This window comes from Girardinichthys multiradiatus, chromosome 3, assembly GCF_021462225.1.
Source record: "Girardinichthys multiradiatus isolate DD_20200921_A chromosome 3, DD_fGirMul_XY1, whole genome shotgun sequence".
NCBI classification, from domain to species: Eukaryota; Metazoa; Chordata; class Actinopteri; order Cyprinodontiformes; family Goodeidae; genus Girardinichthys; species Girardinichthys multiradiatus.
The window spans coordinates 3,297,908-3,312,421 of record NC_061796.1 but is presented as its reverse complement, the minus strand read 5'-3'; the positions used below and the strand labels follow the sequence as shown (position 1 = coordinate 3,312,421).

The following is a 14,514-nucleotide window of genomic DNA, read 5'->3' as shown; positions in this document are numbered from 1 at the left end:
GATACTTGTTTAGAAATGTCAGTGTATTTAAAGTAGTTAGCCTTTTCCTGGATCAACAAATTCAACCTGACCTACAGAAGCTTTGGTTGGGACAAAATGTATCTCGGAAAAATGGATTGGAGTAAGTATCAGACTGCGACCAAAAACATATTCTTAAATTACTGAGATTCCTATCAGGGCAAAAATAAAATCCTGATCAGGACATCCCTATTTAGATTAGTATTAAAAATCCCCCAGTGGGAATTTAAAGACCTTAAGATGTGTCTGAGCTTTTCGTTTTGGAGCATTTTAGGAAGGGGAGTGACAAAGCAAAGGAGGAAGGAAGGAGGAAAGACAGGAAAATGAAGCTCAATCTGTGAAAGTCATCAGCGGTAAGGTGTGTTTTTAGCAAAAAGCTTGAGGAAGCCCCCCTCATAGTCCAAATTCCTCAGTCCAACCCAGTGTTGCATTCCTGAAACCATATCACTCAAATCCTGCCACAAATATGTCAGTTTGACCGATGTGTTTGCTGCCTAACCTAAAGCCTATGTCTGTCATGTAATGCTGCATGACATTAGACTGTTTCTGGGGTGAAGTGTGTGTGAGCGAGCATAAGTGGGCACATGGATGATTGAAAAGCTAAATCAACTTGAATCTCCCGTTTCCTTGTAGAATAAAACCTACTTCCTTGCACACAGGAACAGTTTGCCAAACACTGTGGTTTTTTGGGGGGTTTTAAGAACACATTGACTGAAGCTTGTAATCCACATACATATGAGACACCTCTATAGAACTGAAAGGTACAGGAACAGCCTGGATAAGTAGACTGCTTTAGCTGATAGTTTCTGTCCTGGGCTGAGGAAAAACACATCTGCCACCCAGGGTTTAGACAGACTGTCAAACTGTCAGTGAATGTCTGCTGCACCTGCCTCTTTGGCTGCAGGGAGGCTGGCCTTGATGAGGAAAGGCCAAGGGTCAATGGCACCAAGTGGTCAAAAAAGATCAATTAATTAATCTTTATGCTTAGATGGAAGTAAAGGATTTGGGAACTTTTTTAATATTTTGTGAACAGATTTTAATCTCATGAGTAGAATACAATCCATTCGGGAGGATTGTAATATATGGATGGTTTATTTAAGGATGTTTTGTCTGGAAAGCTACAGTATACAGGCTAATGAAGGAACCATATGATATAACACTGTGTTATTGCAATGAATAAACTTAAAGCTGAATGCTTAATAGCATGGATATTTGTAGTGTTTTCCCTTAGCTTCACATCAAAATTTTAATAAAAAAAAGTTAATTACCCCCAACACCACAAAAGGAAATTCAATGCAATCAATTGGTTTTAGAAGACACCCAATTAATAGAGTCTACCTGGGTATAATTTTATCTCAGTATAAATCCAGCTGCTCTGAGAATGCTTAGAGGTTTGTAAGAGAACTTTAGTAAACGAACAAGATCATGAAGACCAAAGAACACTGAGGAAAGGTCAGGGAGAAAGTTGTGGAAATGTTTAAAGCAGAGTTAGATTTTGTTTCAACATCTCGTTGAGCACTATTCAATCAATAATCCAAAAATGTTAGAAGCATAGCACATCTGCAAATCTACAAAGACAGGCCGGGCAAGGAGAACATTAATTAAAGAAGCAACCAAGAGGCCCATGGTAACTCTGGAGAAGCTGCAGAGATCCACCGCTCAGGTGGGAGGATCTGTTGATAAGGAAACTAATAAATGTGCACTCTACAAATCTGATCTTTATATAAGAGTGGCTACAAAAAAGCCACTGTTGAAAGAATACCATAAGGAATGTTATTCTTTTGCAGAGAAGATGGATGGAGCTAAATACTCAGTAATCCTGGAGGAAAAACATGGGACCGGGGTTCCCCTTCAGGCATAACTCTTTACAGACGCTCTCCATCCAATGTGACTGGGCTTGAGCTGTTTAGCCACAAACAATGGGCAAAAGCTGCTTGTAGAAAGTGTCAGAGGGACCTGTTTGTTCCCCTTTCAATAAACTGTTGTGATTTTCACGTGAAACATTGCTTGTGTTTGACCTTTAACCAAACACCTGAGATGCCCCCTCTGTCACTCAGCTCACCAGGCTCATTGCATAAAGTAAAGTATCACTACTAATCTCTGTTTATAGTTCATATTAATCTGTGGACATTTTAATGGTAAGTTAACTTTTTCTGGTACCTTTTCTTCCAGATAATTTTTTGCAAGTTCAAAGGCAAATGTATGATGTAATGTGGAGATTCATACTCCATTAAAGCTACAATTGGAGCTTAGTCATCATCTTTCCTCTTCTGCAGTTAACTAATGACATTTAATGTTCATGTGAGTACATGGTGGCTCCTGCAGGCCTCCCAGACGCCTGTGCTGGCTCCTTGTGATGCTGATCAAACATCCCCAGCTCCTTTGAACGTGTGACTATACTTGCCTGCAAACGACACAAAGTGAGCGCATGTGTCGCACTTTTGTTAACTAGCTCTAAAGACAGACGCTGCATGCACTGCACAATTGTGTGCGTGTGTCTTGGCCCAAAGGTCCACCGCCTGTGAGTTTGAGTCCTGCTTCTTTCCCCCAATCGGCCACTCATGCCACCAGCATGAGTTTGAACCTGTAATCATTTTGTGTGTATTTATCATACAGTGTTTTTATTTCTGATTTGCAGTGAGCCTGTGCAGGTTTGACTGCGACCCTGTGCCTGGCGCACGCTCAACGCTTGTCTGTGTGTGTGTGTATGTGTGTGTATTTTCTCCCCAATATCCTGTTTGTGGAGTGAAGAAATCTGTTTTTGTAGGCGAATGAAAACGAAGAGGAGGAAGGAGAGTGGGGGGCAAAGAAAAGGAAAAGGGGAAAAAACTAAACAAATTCTTCATTTCAGCCTAAATTGGGGAAGCATGCAGCCAAAGTAATTCTGAGAGAAGAATGGTTCCAAATTAGGTGGAAAATAATGCAGTAAAACTGATTTTTACAGACCTGCTTTGTTTCAACTACCTTTTAATGTGAGCCTACCACCCATATATATAAATAGCTACAAAAATAACCTTTTTAGTTTGTTTTCTAAATCGAGTATAATTTTTTGGCATATTTGAGAAGGTGAAGATGTGGGTGGCATATCAAGTAGGGATTTGCTGCATGCAGCGTTTTCTGCACACAGATTAAGGGGTATACACAGAGGCATGTCTGGCAGACAGAACATGTGGATAATGTATTAAAATATTATTTTTTCTTCCCTTCTTGAATACTCTTAATCCTTAAAGAATAGATGCGGCAGCAGCTCATGGCAAACATCTCTGTACGCCCTTCTGATGACTTTAGCAGATATAAAGGGGGAAACATGGAGAACATGGACATGGTAGAGAATGGGTGTATGAAATGTGGAGGTCAGGGAGATTAAACAGTGAAAGAATGCAAGTTTAAGAAGGAATTTTGATTATTACACGGGGATCTGAGTAGAGGAAGAGGGATTGAATTGTTGAAACTTTACCAGGATACTCATTGCTGTCCAGGTCTTGGCCTCCTCTCAGAGTGAAGCCATATCCAGGCAAATTGCCGCTGGGCGTCCTGGCAGCTCGCAGCTCCTGGCTCAGCGTCAGGCCTTGTGTAGATACATCTCTGTTACCGTTAAAGATCAACACTCTGCCCCCGCGGTCCTCACCCCCGAATGGACAGCCCACTGCCACGTCTGAGGGGTGACACACACGCACACACGTATGTTTTAGACATCAACAGGGTTAAAAGCTCCTCTGAGACAAGAAGCGAAAAAAAAAAAAAAAAAAATTCAGGTTGGAGGAAAAGGAAAAAGGAAAGAAGGAAAAAGAGCTTGACCTTTTAAACTTTGGAATGGCTACTTAGTTGCTTCACCAAATGTTTGTTTGTTTTCCTTTTATTTAAAAAAAGCTTGCGTTGCTCTGACCTTTCTTATCTGACCAGAGGCTGATTGGCTGTTTATGAGAGTAATTGATAGGTGAAAATAGAAAGAAGAAATAAAGGGTTTTCAATGGTCTTTACAAATAAAAAATCTGAAAATTGTGGCAATTTCAGCCCCCTTTATTCTGATAACTCTTAAAAATAAAATTCAGTGCAAACAACTCTTCTAAAGTCACCTAATTAGTTAATAGAGAGCACCTGTGTGTAATTTAATCTCAGTTTAAACACAGCTGTGAAGGTCTTAGAGGTTTGTTAGAGATCCTTATAAACCGAACGCACATTGTGACTCTAGAGGAGCTGCAGACATCTGCAGCTCAGGTAGCAGATTCTGTTGACAGAAGAACTATTATTTATGCACTTCACAAATCTGGCCTTTATGGAAATGTGTCAAAAAGAAAACTGGTGTTGCAATTTGCCACAAATCATGTAGGGGACACAGCAAACATGTGGGAAAAGGTTATCTAGTCAAACTTTATGCATGGCAGAAAACTAACGCTGCAATTCACCCTGAAGACCCCATCTCCATGAACATTGTGGAAATCATGTTATGGGGGTCCTTTTTATGCATCAGGGACAAGCAGGAACATGGTTAAAGGTTCACCTTCATGCAGGACAACAACACTAAAGAGACAGCTGGAACTACAAGGAAAGGGTTTAGATTAAGCATATTTGTATCTTAGAATAGCCCATTCAAGGCTGAAACCCAAATCCAATAAAGAATCTATTGCAAGACTTGAAATTAACGTTCAGAGACGCTCTCCATCCAACCTGAATGAACTTGAACCATTTTGCAAAGAAGAAGAGGCAAAACTGTCAGTCTCTAGATGTACAAAGCTGGTAGAGACCCCAAATATTTGCAGGTTTACTGCAGCAACAAATGGCTCTACAAAATATTGAATAAACGTCACATTTTTCAGGTTGTATACCTTCCACTTCACAACTTATGCATTATCACACAAAAGCCAAATAACAAATATAATTATATATATAATAAGAAAATATGAAAACCTTGTTTACTAACAACAAAGCATTGTTGTTAGTAAAAACAGGTCTCAACCATTCTGTGAAAAGCAATTGCTTTTAGTATTGAACATAAACCTGACGGAACATATTTAGACACAGAGACATTTTTGATATCCCAACTATTTAAACATACAGTTATAAATTAATATGGCCTTAAAGTGCAGCCTCTTAACTTTAAATGCATTCAGGAAAATTACCTCTAATGGATTCTTAAGAGGTTTCCCATTAATTTTCAGTCTGGTGATGTATTTATGCATCTTCACCTTCAAAGACCACAGCTTTACTTTCACAGTAGGTTTTGGTCAAGCCTTCACTGTGAAGGGACCTCCAGTTCTGTATTTGGATCAATCTGGGCTCACTATAGATGCTGTGCACTGCATAATTCACCCTACTGTTTCTTCTGAAATCATTAAAAAGCACTAGTGACCCTGTACTGAAAACCGTGCATGCTATGTGGCACAATGCCGACACATGTTCTACAGATGATGTTTCTTCGGCTCATGTTCTGACTCCAGTGCATAACTCCACACTGGCACACACTGATCTTATTTTCTTGTCCAGAGAATGCTGCTGCTCAAATAGCCTGGCTTTTTATCTGACAAATATTGGAATTTACATTCTTGAAACTTGAAAATTGTTGGCACCTTTAAGTGAACTTTCTCTCTTCTCTCTGGTAAAGTATTCTGTTCATAATGTCATAATGTCTTTAGAACAGTATTCTTCTACTAGCTGTAGTTTGTCAGAGCCTTATTCATAATTTCTGAGCTCAAGAACAGGTTTTAATTGCATCAAACTTCACCATTTTGTACTGTTGCAGTTCTGGTCATTTCATACCTACCATTAATTCTTCTGTACTGGCTAGATGTATTTTTTGTACCTGCTTTGACCACGCATAATTTAAAGTACTTTACTGTTATGTACTCATAGCCTTCTGTAAGGAAATATAATTACAGCGCTGTTAAGAAGTATTTGCCCTTTCCCTTAGCAACTTACTGCAAATAATGAAGTAAAGGACTCAACTATTTGCCGCAAGTTGTTGAAGTCCCGAAGCAACAAAGCAGCTCCAGACCATAACACTATCACCACAACCACCATGTTTATATTTTTTTTTCTAAAATGCTGTGTTAATTTGGTGCCAGATGTAATCTTACATCTTACACAAGTGTTCCCATTTTGTCTCGTCAGTCTATGGAATATTTTCCAAAGGTCTTTTTGTCAAGTATGAGACGGTCCTTTATGCTCTTTTTGGACAATGGTTTGGCACTGGAACTCTCTCCTAGATGCCATTTTTGCACAGTCTGCCTCTTGTCATTGAATCATTAACACCGACCTCAACTGAGGCACATGAGGCCTGCAGTGACTTAGGTGATGCTCTGGGTTCTTTTGTGACCACCTGGATCAGTCGTAAATGCTCTCTTGTAGTAATTTTGGTTGGCCAGCCACAACCTTTCCATTTCTTCATTAGTAGATGATGGCTCTCACAAGAATGGCTTTGCAACTGTTTCCAGACATATTTGAATGACTGATTTACAGTATCTGTTTGTGGATTTCTTTAGACTGGGCCTTGATGTGTTGCATTTTGAGATTGTTTGGCCAACTTCATGTTGTCAGACAGGTTTTCTTTAAGTGATTTCGTGATTTAACGTTTCTGGCAGTAATTAGACCAAGGTCTGGCTAGTGAAATTAAGCTTAGCTGCTGCAACCTGTCTCTTATATTTACTTTTATCTTTGGTTTGTATATACATTTTTTTATTAAAGAAATGTGTTAGAAAAACACTGTATGTGACTCTGATGAATATAATCTACCACCAGAAGCTATTTTAAATTGAAAAGAAGTAATAATCTTTGATATTTCAGAAGAGTGAATTTCTTCATACAGGGTTAAAACCTAAGATAGTGTGAAAAGCTTTCAGATAAAGAAATGCAATCAAAACCAAATTTTATATGAGATTTCATTACTTATTAAATGTGTTTTCTTTCTCTAATTCCTTTAAAAATACCAAACTAGCTAGGAATGACAGGAATGACAGAGTACACTGCCATGTACTCATCCACAACTAAGTAGGTGGGCAAGAAAATGTTTTGTTTACAGGTTTGAAATGAAAGTATGGGTACAAAATTGGTGCATAAATTAGTTAAGAGGAGAATTGAACTGTAGTCGTGTACCTAACTTACACTGAGGCCTAATTCTATCATCCCCAAACCTTACACTTTATGAACCAAGAAGGAAATAATGCAGGAATATCTAACATTTGTCAATCAGGTATATCCAGCAAAGCAGATTTTAATTCAAATGTAAATTTGAGCCCACGGTCGGATACATATTGAAGAAAGATCATACGTTCTTTATCTGACTTGGACTTAAATAAACTCAAAATAAAGATGAGAGTCTTTTCTTTGGGTCTACCTTCATTACATAACAGTGTCTTAACTACCTTTTGGGTAAAACATCTGAAGTAAAGAAAATTGCTTACTGTCCAAATTGTGACCATAGAACATTATTTAACCTGAGTGTTCACTGGCTTGCACCATCCTACTTTCAAATACCTATCAGTACTGTAACTGTCCAAAATCCCTCTAGACATCCTGTTTGTCTCCGGACCCCCTCTCTCCTAGCCTAAACAACTGGTTCCACATGAAGCAGATTGCGGGGTAGAGAGGGGATAAATGCAACCATGTGTGAATGCAAGTGTATAAATGAACCTATGTGTGTCCATGTGTTCCTGTGAGCCTGTATGTCTATGTGAGTCAATGTACATAATTGAATAGCTTTGTAAAAATAATAAGCCCCTTTTAAAAAAAAACCAACTCTTCATATAATGTGAAAGTCACTCATTGGTATTGCTCAACAGCATCCCACACAATGCAGACAGCAGAACACCCACTGCGATCACTGAAACCAAAACTTTAGCAGACTCTTACTCACAGACTGAAACAAGCTGACACACTGTACCCTATGGCAACAGCAAAAGCTGGTGTTGTTGGATGAAAATTATAAACAAGCGGAGCCACATTAAATTACCTAAATTCTAAGGGTGTACCGGCTGACACTTGGGGAAACAAAATCGTAAACATGACAGAACGGGCAGGGTTCTGTTTTTATGAAGAATGTTGGGGTTGTTGTGGGAGAACGAAGAAGATTAGTGTTGCCTCACAAAGACAATCGGTCTGCCTGTGATTATGTTCCAATGTCTGTCAGAGGGCAGGTATACAGCGGCTCATTATGACCATAAACCACAATGTACACAATGGTTCAAAAAAATAAAGGGAACACTTAAACAACACAATAAAACTCCAAGTAAATCAAACTTCTGTGAAATCAAATTGTCCACTTAGGAAGCAACACTGATTTACAATCAATTTCACAGCTGTTTTGTAAATGGAATAGACAACAGGAGGAAATCTTTGGCGATTAGCAAGACGCTCTCAATAAAGGAGTGGTTCTACAGGTGGGGTCCACAGACCACTTCTCAGTACCTATGCTTTCTGGCTGATGTTTTGGTCACTTTTGAATGTTGGTGGTGCTTTCACACTCGTGGCAGCATGAGACGGACTCTACAACCCACACAAGTGGCTCAGGTAGTGCAGCTCATCCAGGATGGCACATCAATGCGAGCTGTGGCAAGAAGGTTTGCTGTGTCTGTCAGCGTAGTGTCCAGAGCCTGGAGGTGCTACCAGGAGACAGGCCAGTACACCAGGAGACATGGAGGAGGCCGTAGGAGGGCAACAACCCAGCAGCAGGACCCCTACCTCCACCTTTGTGCAAGGAGGAACAGGAGGAGCACTGCCAGAGCCCTGCAAAATGACCTAAAGCAGGCCACAAATGTGCATGTGTCTGCTCAAACGGTTAGAAACCGACTCCATGAGGATGGTATGAGGGCCCAACGTCTACAAATGGGGGTTGTGCTCACAGCCCAACACCGTGCAGGACGTTTGGCATTTGCCCGAGAACACCGGGATTGGCAAATTCACCACTGGCACCCTGTGCTCTTCATAGATGAAAGCAGGTTCACACTGAGCACATGTGACAGACGTGACAGAGTCTGGAGACACTGTGGAGAGCGATCTGCTGCCTGCAACATCCTTCAGCATGACTGGTTTGGCAGTGGGTCAGTAATGGTGTGGGGTGGCATTTCTTTGGAGGTAGCCTGACTGCCATTAGGTACCGAGATGAGATTCTCAGACCTCTTGTGAGACCATATGCTGGTCCTGTTGGCCCTGGGTTCCTCCTAATGCAGGACAATGCTAGACATCATGTGGCTGGAGTGTGTCAGCAGTTCTTGCAAGATGAAGACATTGAAGCTATGGACTGGCCCGCCCGTTCCCCACACCTGAATCCGATTGAGCACATCTGGGACATCATGTCTTGCTCCATCCACCAACGTCACGTTGCACCACAGACTGTCCAGGAGTTGGTGGATGCTTTAGTCCAGGTCTGGGAGGAGATCCCTCAGGAGACCATCCGCCGTCTCATCAGGAACATGTCCAGGCGTTGTAGGGAGGTCATACAGGCACGTGGAGGCCACACACAATACTGAGCCTCATTTTGACTTGTTTTAAGGACATTATATCAAAGTTGGATCAGCCTCTAGTGTGTTTTTCCACTTTCATTTTGTGTGTGACTCCAAATTCATGCCTCCATTGGTTAATACATTTGATTTCCATTGATGATTTCTGTGTGATTTTGTTGTCAGCACATTTAACTTTGTACAGAACAAAGTATTAAATGGGAATATTTCATTCATTCAGATCTAGGATGTGTTATTTGAGTGTTCCCTTTATTTTTTTGAGCAGTGTATTTTATTGGGATTGTATGTGACAGACCAACACAAAGTATAACTGTGAAGTTAAAAAATTATGCAATTACTTTTATGCATGCAGTATGGAGATTTCTAAGAAATAAAAATCTCTACTGTCATGTCATTTGTTGTCAGCTCCCCCAGATTAATATTTTATAGAATCACATTTTGCAGCAATTAGAACCTCAGTTTACTTGTAGTCTTCTCTGATTATCATTCACCCACTCACATTTTCAAATCCGCACACATTCATACACGGATATCCAGTTCGTTAGGTGCTTTAGGTTATACCCATCGAACCTATGGAATCAAACCCACAACTAACAGGTGTCCTTTCAGGTGTCCTGCCATTGTACTTAAATTCATCCATCAACTGTGATCTACTTCCCCATCCCTGCTTAAGAAAAGACATCCCCACAGCATAATGCTGCTACTGCTATGTTTCAAAGTAGGGATTGTGTGTTCAGGGTAATGTGAAATATTAGCTTTCCTCCACATATCACACTTTGCATGTGTAAAGAGTTCAATTTTGGTCTGACCAGAGCACGTTCTTCCACATATTTGCTGGGTCCTCTACATGACTTCTTACGTGTTTCTTTCAACAATTGCTGTCTTTTTGCCACTCTTTCATTGAGGCCAGATTTGTAGAGTGCATGTCAAATAGTTAAAATGTTAATAGATTCTTTGACCTGAGCTGCAGATCTCCTTCCTTACACTTCACAGTTACTTTCTTGTTCTATACCATAAAATCCACAAGTTGTCACACACTGACACACAGCAGATGTGATTTATGTTTGTAGCCAGGAAAAGCATCAGTATTGATCCCTTGGTTATTGATCTGCTGCTTTATGGGATTTAAAGGGACGGTATGCATTTGAACACATGCTGCTCAATAGTAAATTGAAAATAAATCAGTAGGATTGATGTCATACAAGGACCAGATGTGCATCCCTTTATTCATCTTTAATAGTGCAGTCCACAGGTCTTAGCTTAGTGAAGCATTTGGGCTCCAGGCTTTGCGCATCTCAGTCATTGTCTAATTAACGTGAGAATAAAACAAACACATCGAAGAGGAATGAGCTCTGGGCTGCAGTGCAAAGAAATCCCAGATTATTCTATCTCAAGCCACATCTGGTGAGGTAAAAATAGCCTCGACACACACAACATATGTGCCCTAAATGCGATCGTCACACGATGAGGCTGGGTTCACACACGCAAAACCTTCCATTGATGCATTTCCTGATTGGCTGAAGGGCTTTAAGGAGTCTGACAGGATTTCCTCAGTCAGAAAACTGACAGGTTGACAGTCACAAGATCACAGAAAAAAACCTGTTACGTGTTATTAAGATGGTTACAAAACGTTTCCCTCACATAGACACACGTAACGGTACATGAAAACGTTTCTATGATAATTTTTTTTCATTTCTATTATTGCTTTTATTATCAGTAAGCATATTTTCAGCATACCATTATATCCATCCTGGTTGACATCTTCCAGTGGTGCTATAGCGGTCCCAAAACGTCCAAAAGTGTAGGTACCTCTGAGTACAATGGGTTCAGAAAACGTGAGGGGAGCCAGCTGCAGGTACAGATACACCCTTCCCACCTCTCTGGGTTTGCTCTCCATCTCCCTCTCCATGTAGAGGGGGGCTCCAACCAGGATATCATCCGTGCTAGGTGGTTTTACAGTAAATGTTTTGATGAGCACAGGTGAGAATGTTACAGAAATAACCAGTGTTTCAGATGGCAAAGGGATTCTCTACTTACTCGTCTCCATTCAAGTCAGTGACAGCCACTGAGTAACCAAAATAGGACGCCATCTGAGGAGCAGACAAGGAAGAAAAAATGTGGCTTTTAACCAAAAACTAATGCTAAATCCATTTTAGGACAAGGAGAGTAAATCCTTGTGTCTGGGGAAGTGATGATGATCCTACCTGTTCCCCTGTAAAGTTCTGGATGAAGGTCAGATTTGTGGAGTTGATCATTGCCACCTAAAACAAACAGGTCAGACAATCAGACACAGCACAGGGCAAATATATCATGCTTGCGCATGATTAGGGACGGCCCTAGAGCTAACGACTCAAGCAACTAACTGTCCATTGAAAGAAGAAGACATTCCTGTCAATGATTGTACATTTTTACAATCTGGCATTATAAAATTAATTTGACTGCATTGAAAAATGTAGAATCTATGGAACTGAAGTGCAAGTAATTGAATCTGAATTGGATTGGATTGGTTTGGATTTATACTAGAGCTACTTAATATCAGGAAAATATATAATTTAGATGCTATTACTAAAAATTATCATGACAATATCGCTTACCATTAATATACATTTTCCAGAGTCTCTTCTTCCTGTACCATTACATAATGCCTACACCAAACTCTGTGACCTTTAGCCACTTAGTCACTAAAACCTACATAAGGTGTGTGAAATGAGGGCAGATAGAGTCCATCTAACCAGTCAAATGTATTATTATCGATATGCAACGCATAAGACATGAAATAAAATAAAATACCATACATTGCAAGCATTCCTTTGCAATTGTGATATGCTGATATTGATATTGTGATATAGTGGATATTTTAAGTTATCTGGTTCTATATAAATAAACTGACACTTAAAATACCAGACTTGCTATTGTTGCACATCAGGATCAAAAATACAAACCACATGACAGACAATTATTAAAGAAAAAGTAATAAAAAGGCTTCTTATTAAGTCAAACATTCTTCTCCCTGCTCACCCTCTCTTTGTGCAGTCCCCCCAATCTCTCTCTCTACTTCCCCCATCCTAACCCCAGTTGCAGGGAAAAACAGAAAGGGGAGGCTAAGAATTCCTTCATAAGAACTGAAATAACAACCACATGGAGACAGCCAGAGGCTACACTCACACTCACACACACATGTGCAGGAGGATGCATGTTAACTCAATCATTGATCTCTCAGAGACTAACTAAAGAAGCGTAGACTTTACGGACCGACAATCGTGTGTAAACACAAACATTGGATCAAAAGAAAAAAATTTACTTTCCTTTGGTCTCAATTGTTGGATTGGTCACAGAGGAAACCTGATTAGGCTTGACAGGCGTTCAAGAGCCAAGCGTCTAACATGACTTACCTGCTCACTCACTCACTTAGATAGAAACGTTTGAGCAGGACACATCATTCTGGCATTCTGTTTGTGGTGGTAAGTCCTGTGGTTACACTGCAGGTTAAGGGTGTTGTGTGTGTGTGTGTGTGTGTAGAAAAAGGGTTAGTAAGGTTATGTGGGGTCACTGCCCTCCAAATAATATGGAAGCTGCGTGTCATTAAGGAGGACTGACACAGTTAGCCCCGGGGACAAGTTCCCATAAGAAAACACATAAATGCACAAACAGAGCAGTTGAAGACATTTAAACACACATTTTAACACTCAGGGCTACATTTATTTGGACTAATATAATTTTGGAGGATTATATTAATATAAACATATGTATGAGACATTTTAAAGACTATTAATGATTATAACAAACTGTCAGTAATTTGTGCCAAGCTCTTTATTTGGCCATAGTTCAATATGCCGACAATGTTAAGGGAGCTCTTTGAATATTTCTACTTCTATAAGACTAGACTACATCTATTCTACAACAATCTTTAGGTGCATCTCCGTAAAGCAGAATATCATTATAGAGATACTTTTTCAGTAAGTCAACTCAAAAAGTGAAACTCACATAGATTCATTCCCAAGATAGTAATTTATTTCAACCAATTCTATCTATTATTTTGGATGAATAATTAAATTTGATAGAATTCAATTCAGCAGCATTCACTCCTCCTGGATAAGCATGTAGCAACAGTGGACATTGCTTGCATTGCCTTTGCAGCAACCCCTCATACTGAGCATGCATATAGTGACAGTGGAGAGGAAACCTCTCTTATGGATTATGGCTTAAAGCTAATTAAAACCCAGAATCCAGTTTCTCACAAAGTTAGAATGTTACATAAGACCAATAAAAATTCCTTTTGGACAGAAATGTTATGATATGGTTATGGTATTGCCTACACAATCATGGGGAAGACAGTTATTAACGGCCTCCACAAGAGGTGTAAGCCACATAGGTTCACTGTTAAAGAAGCTAGCCTTTGGCAGAGTCCTGTTTCCAACCATATTAATGGAAAGTTGAATGGAAGAAAAAGGTGGGAAATATGCACAAGCAACCCAAGTAACTGCATCCTTGAGAGCATTGGTAAGCAAAGCCCATTCAAGAGTTTGGGGGATATTCACAAAATGTGGACTGCAGCTGGAGTCAGACCTTGAAGAGCCAACACACACAGATGTTTCCAGGTCATGTGCTAGAACTGTTCTGGTCCTTCTGCTAAGCCACACCTGGACCAGAAATGTCAGAAGCATCTCACCTGAGCTAAGGAGAAAATGACTTGCCTGTTGTTCTGTGGCCCAAAGTCCTCTTTTCAGATGAAAGTAAAATTTAGCATTTCATTTGGAAATCAAGGTAGCAGACTCTGAAGTGTGGAGAGGCACACAAACCAATTTCTTTGAGGTCAAATGTGAGTCAGGGATGATTTGGGAGGCATGTCATCTCCTGGTGTTGATCCTCTGTGTTTTTTATGTCCAAAGTCAACACAGCTGACAAGCTTTATAGAGATGATGATTTCAGTTTCCACCAGGATTTGGCACCTATCCACGCTGTAGAAGTACTAGAACTACAATGACTGTATCACTGTGCTTGACTATACAGCCAACTGGCCAGACTGCCAACAGTGGAGATGAAC

General features: G+C 40.1%; 1 protein-coding gene across 1 annotated transcript in view; it reads right to left on the bottom strand.

The window, feature by feature from the left end:
- Positions 1-14,514, bottom strand: part of itga8 (integrin, alpha 8) — a 65,133-nt gene that overhangs the window by 33,039 nt on the left and 17,580 nt on the right. Inside the window, exons 10-13 of the mRNA XM_047360346.1 lie at positions 11,675-11,731; positions 11,508-11,560; positions 11,208-11,413; positions 3,476-3,673 (exon numbers count right to left, since the gene is read on the bottom strand). Coding sequence (XP_047216302.1) covers positions 3,476-3,673; positions 11,208-11,413; positions 11,508-11,560; positions 11,675-11,731 — 514 coding nt within the window. The remainder of the gene's footprint in view (positions 1-3,475; positions 3,674-11,207; positions 11,414-11,507; positions 11,561-11,674; positions 11,732-14,514) is intronic.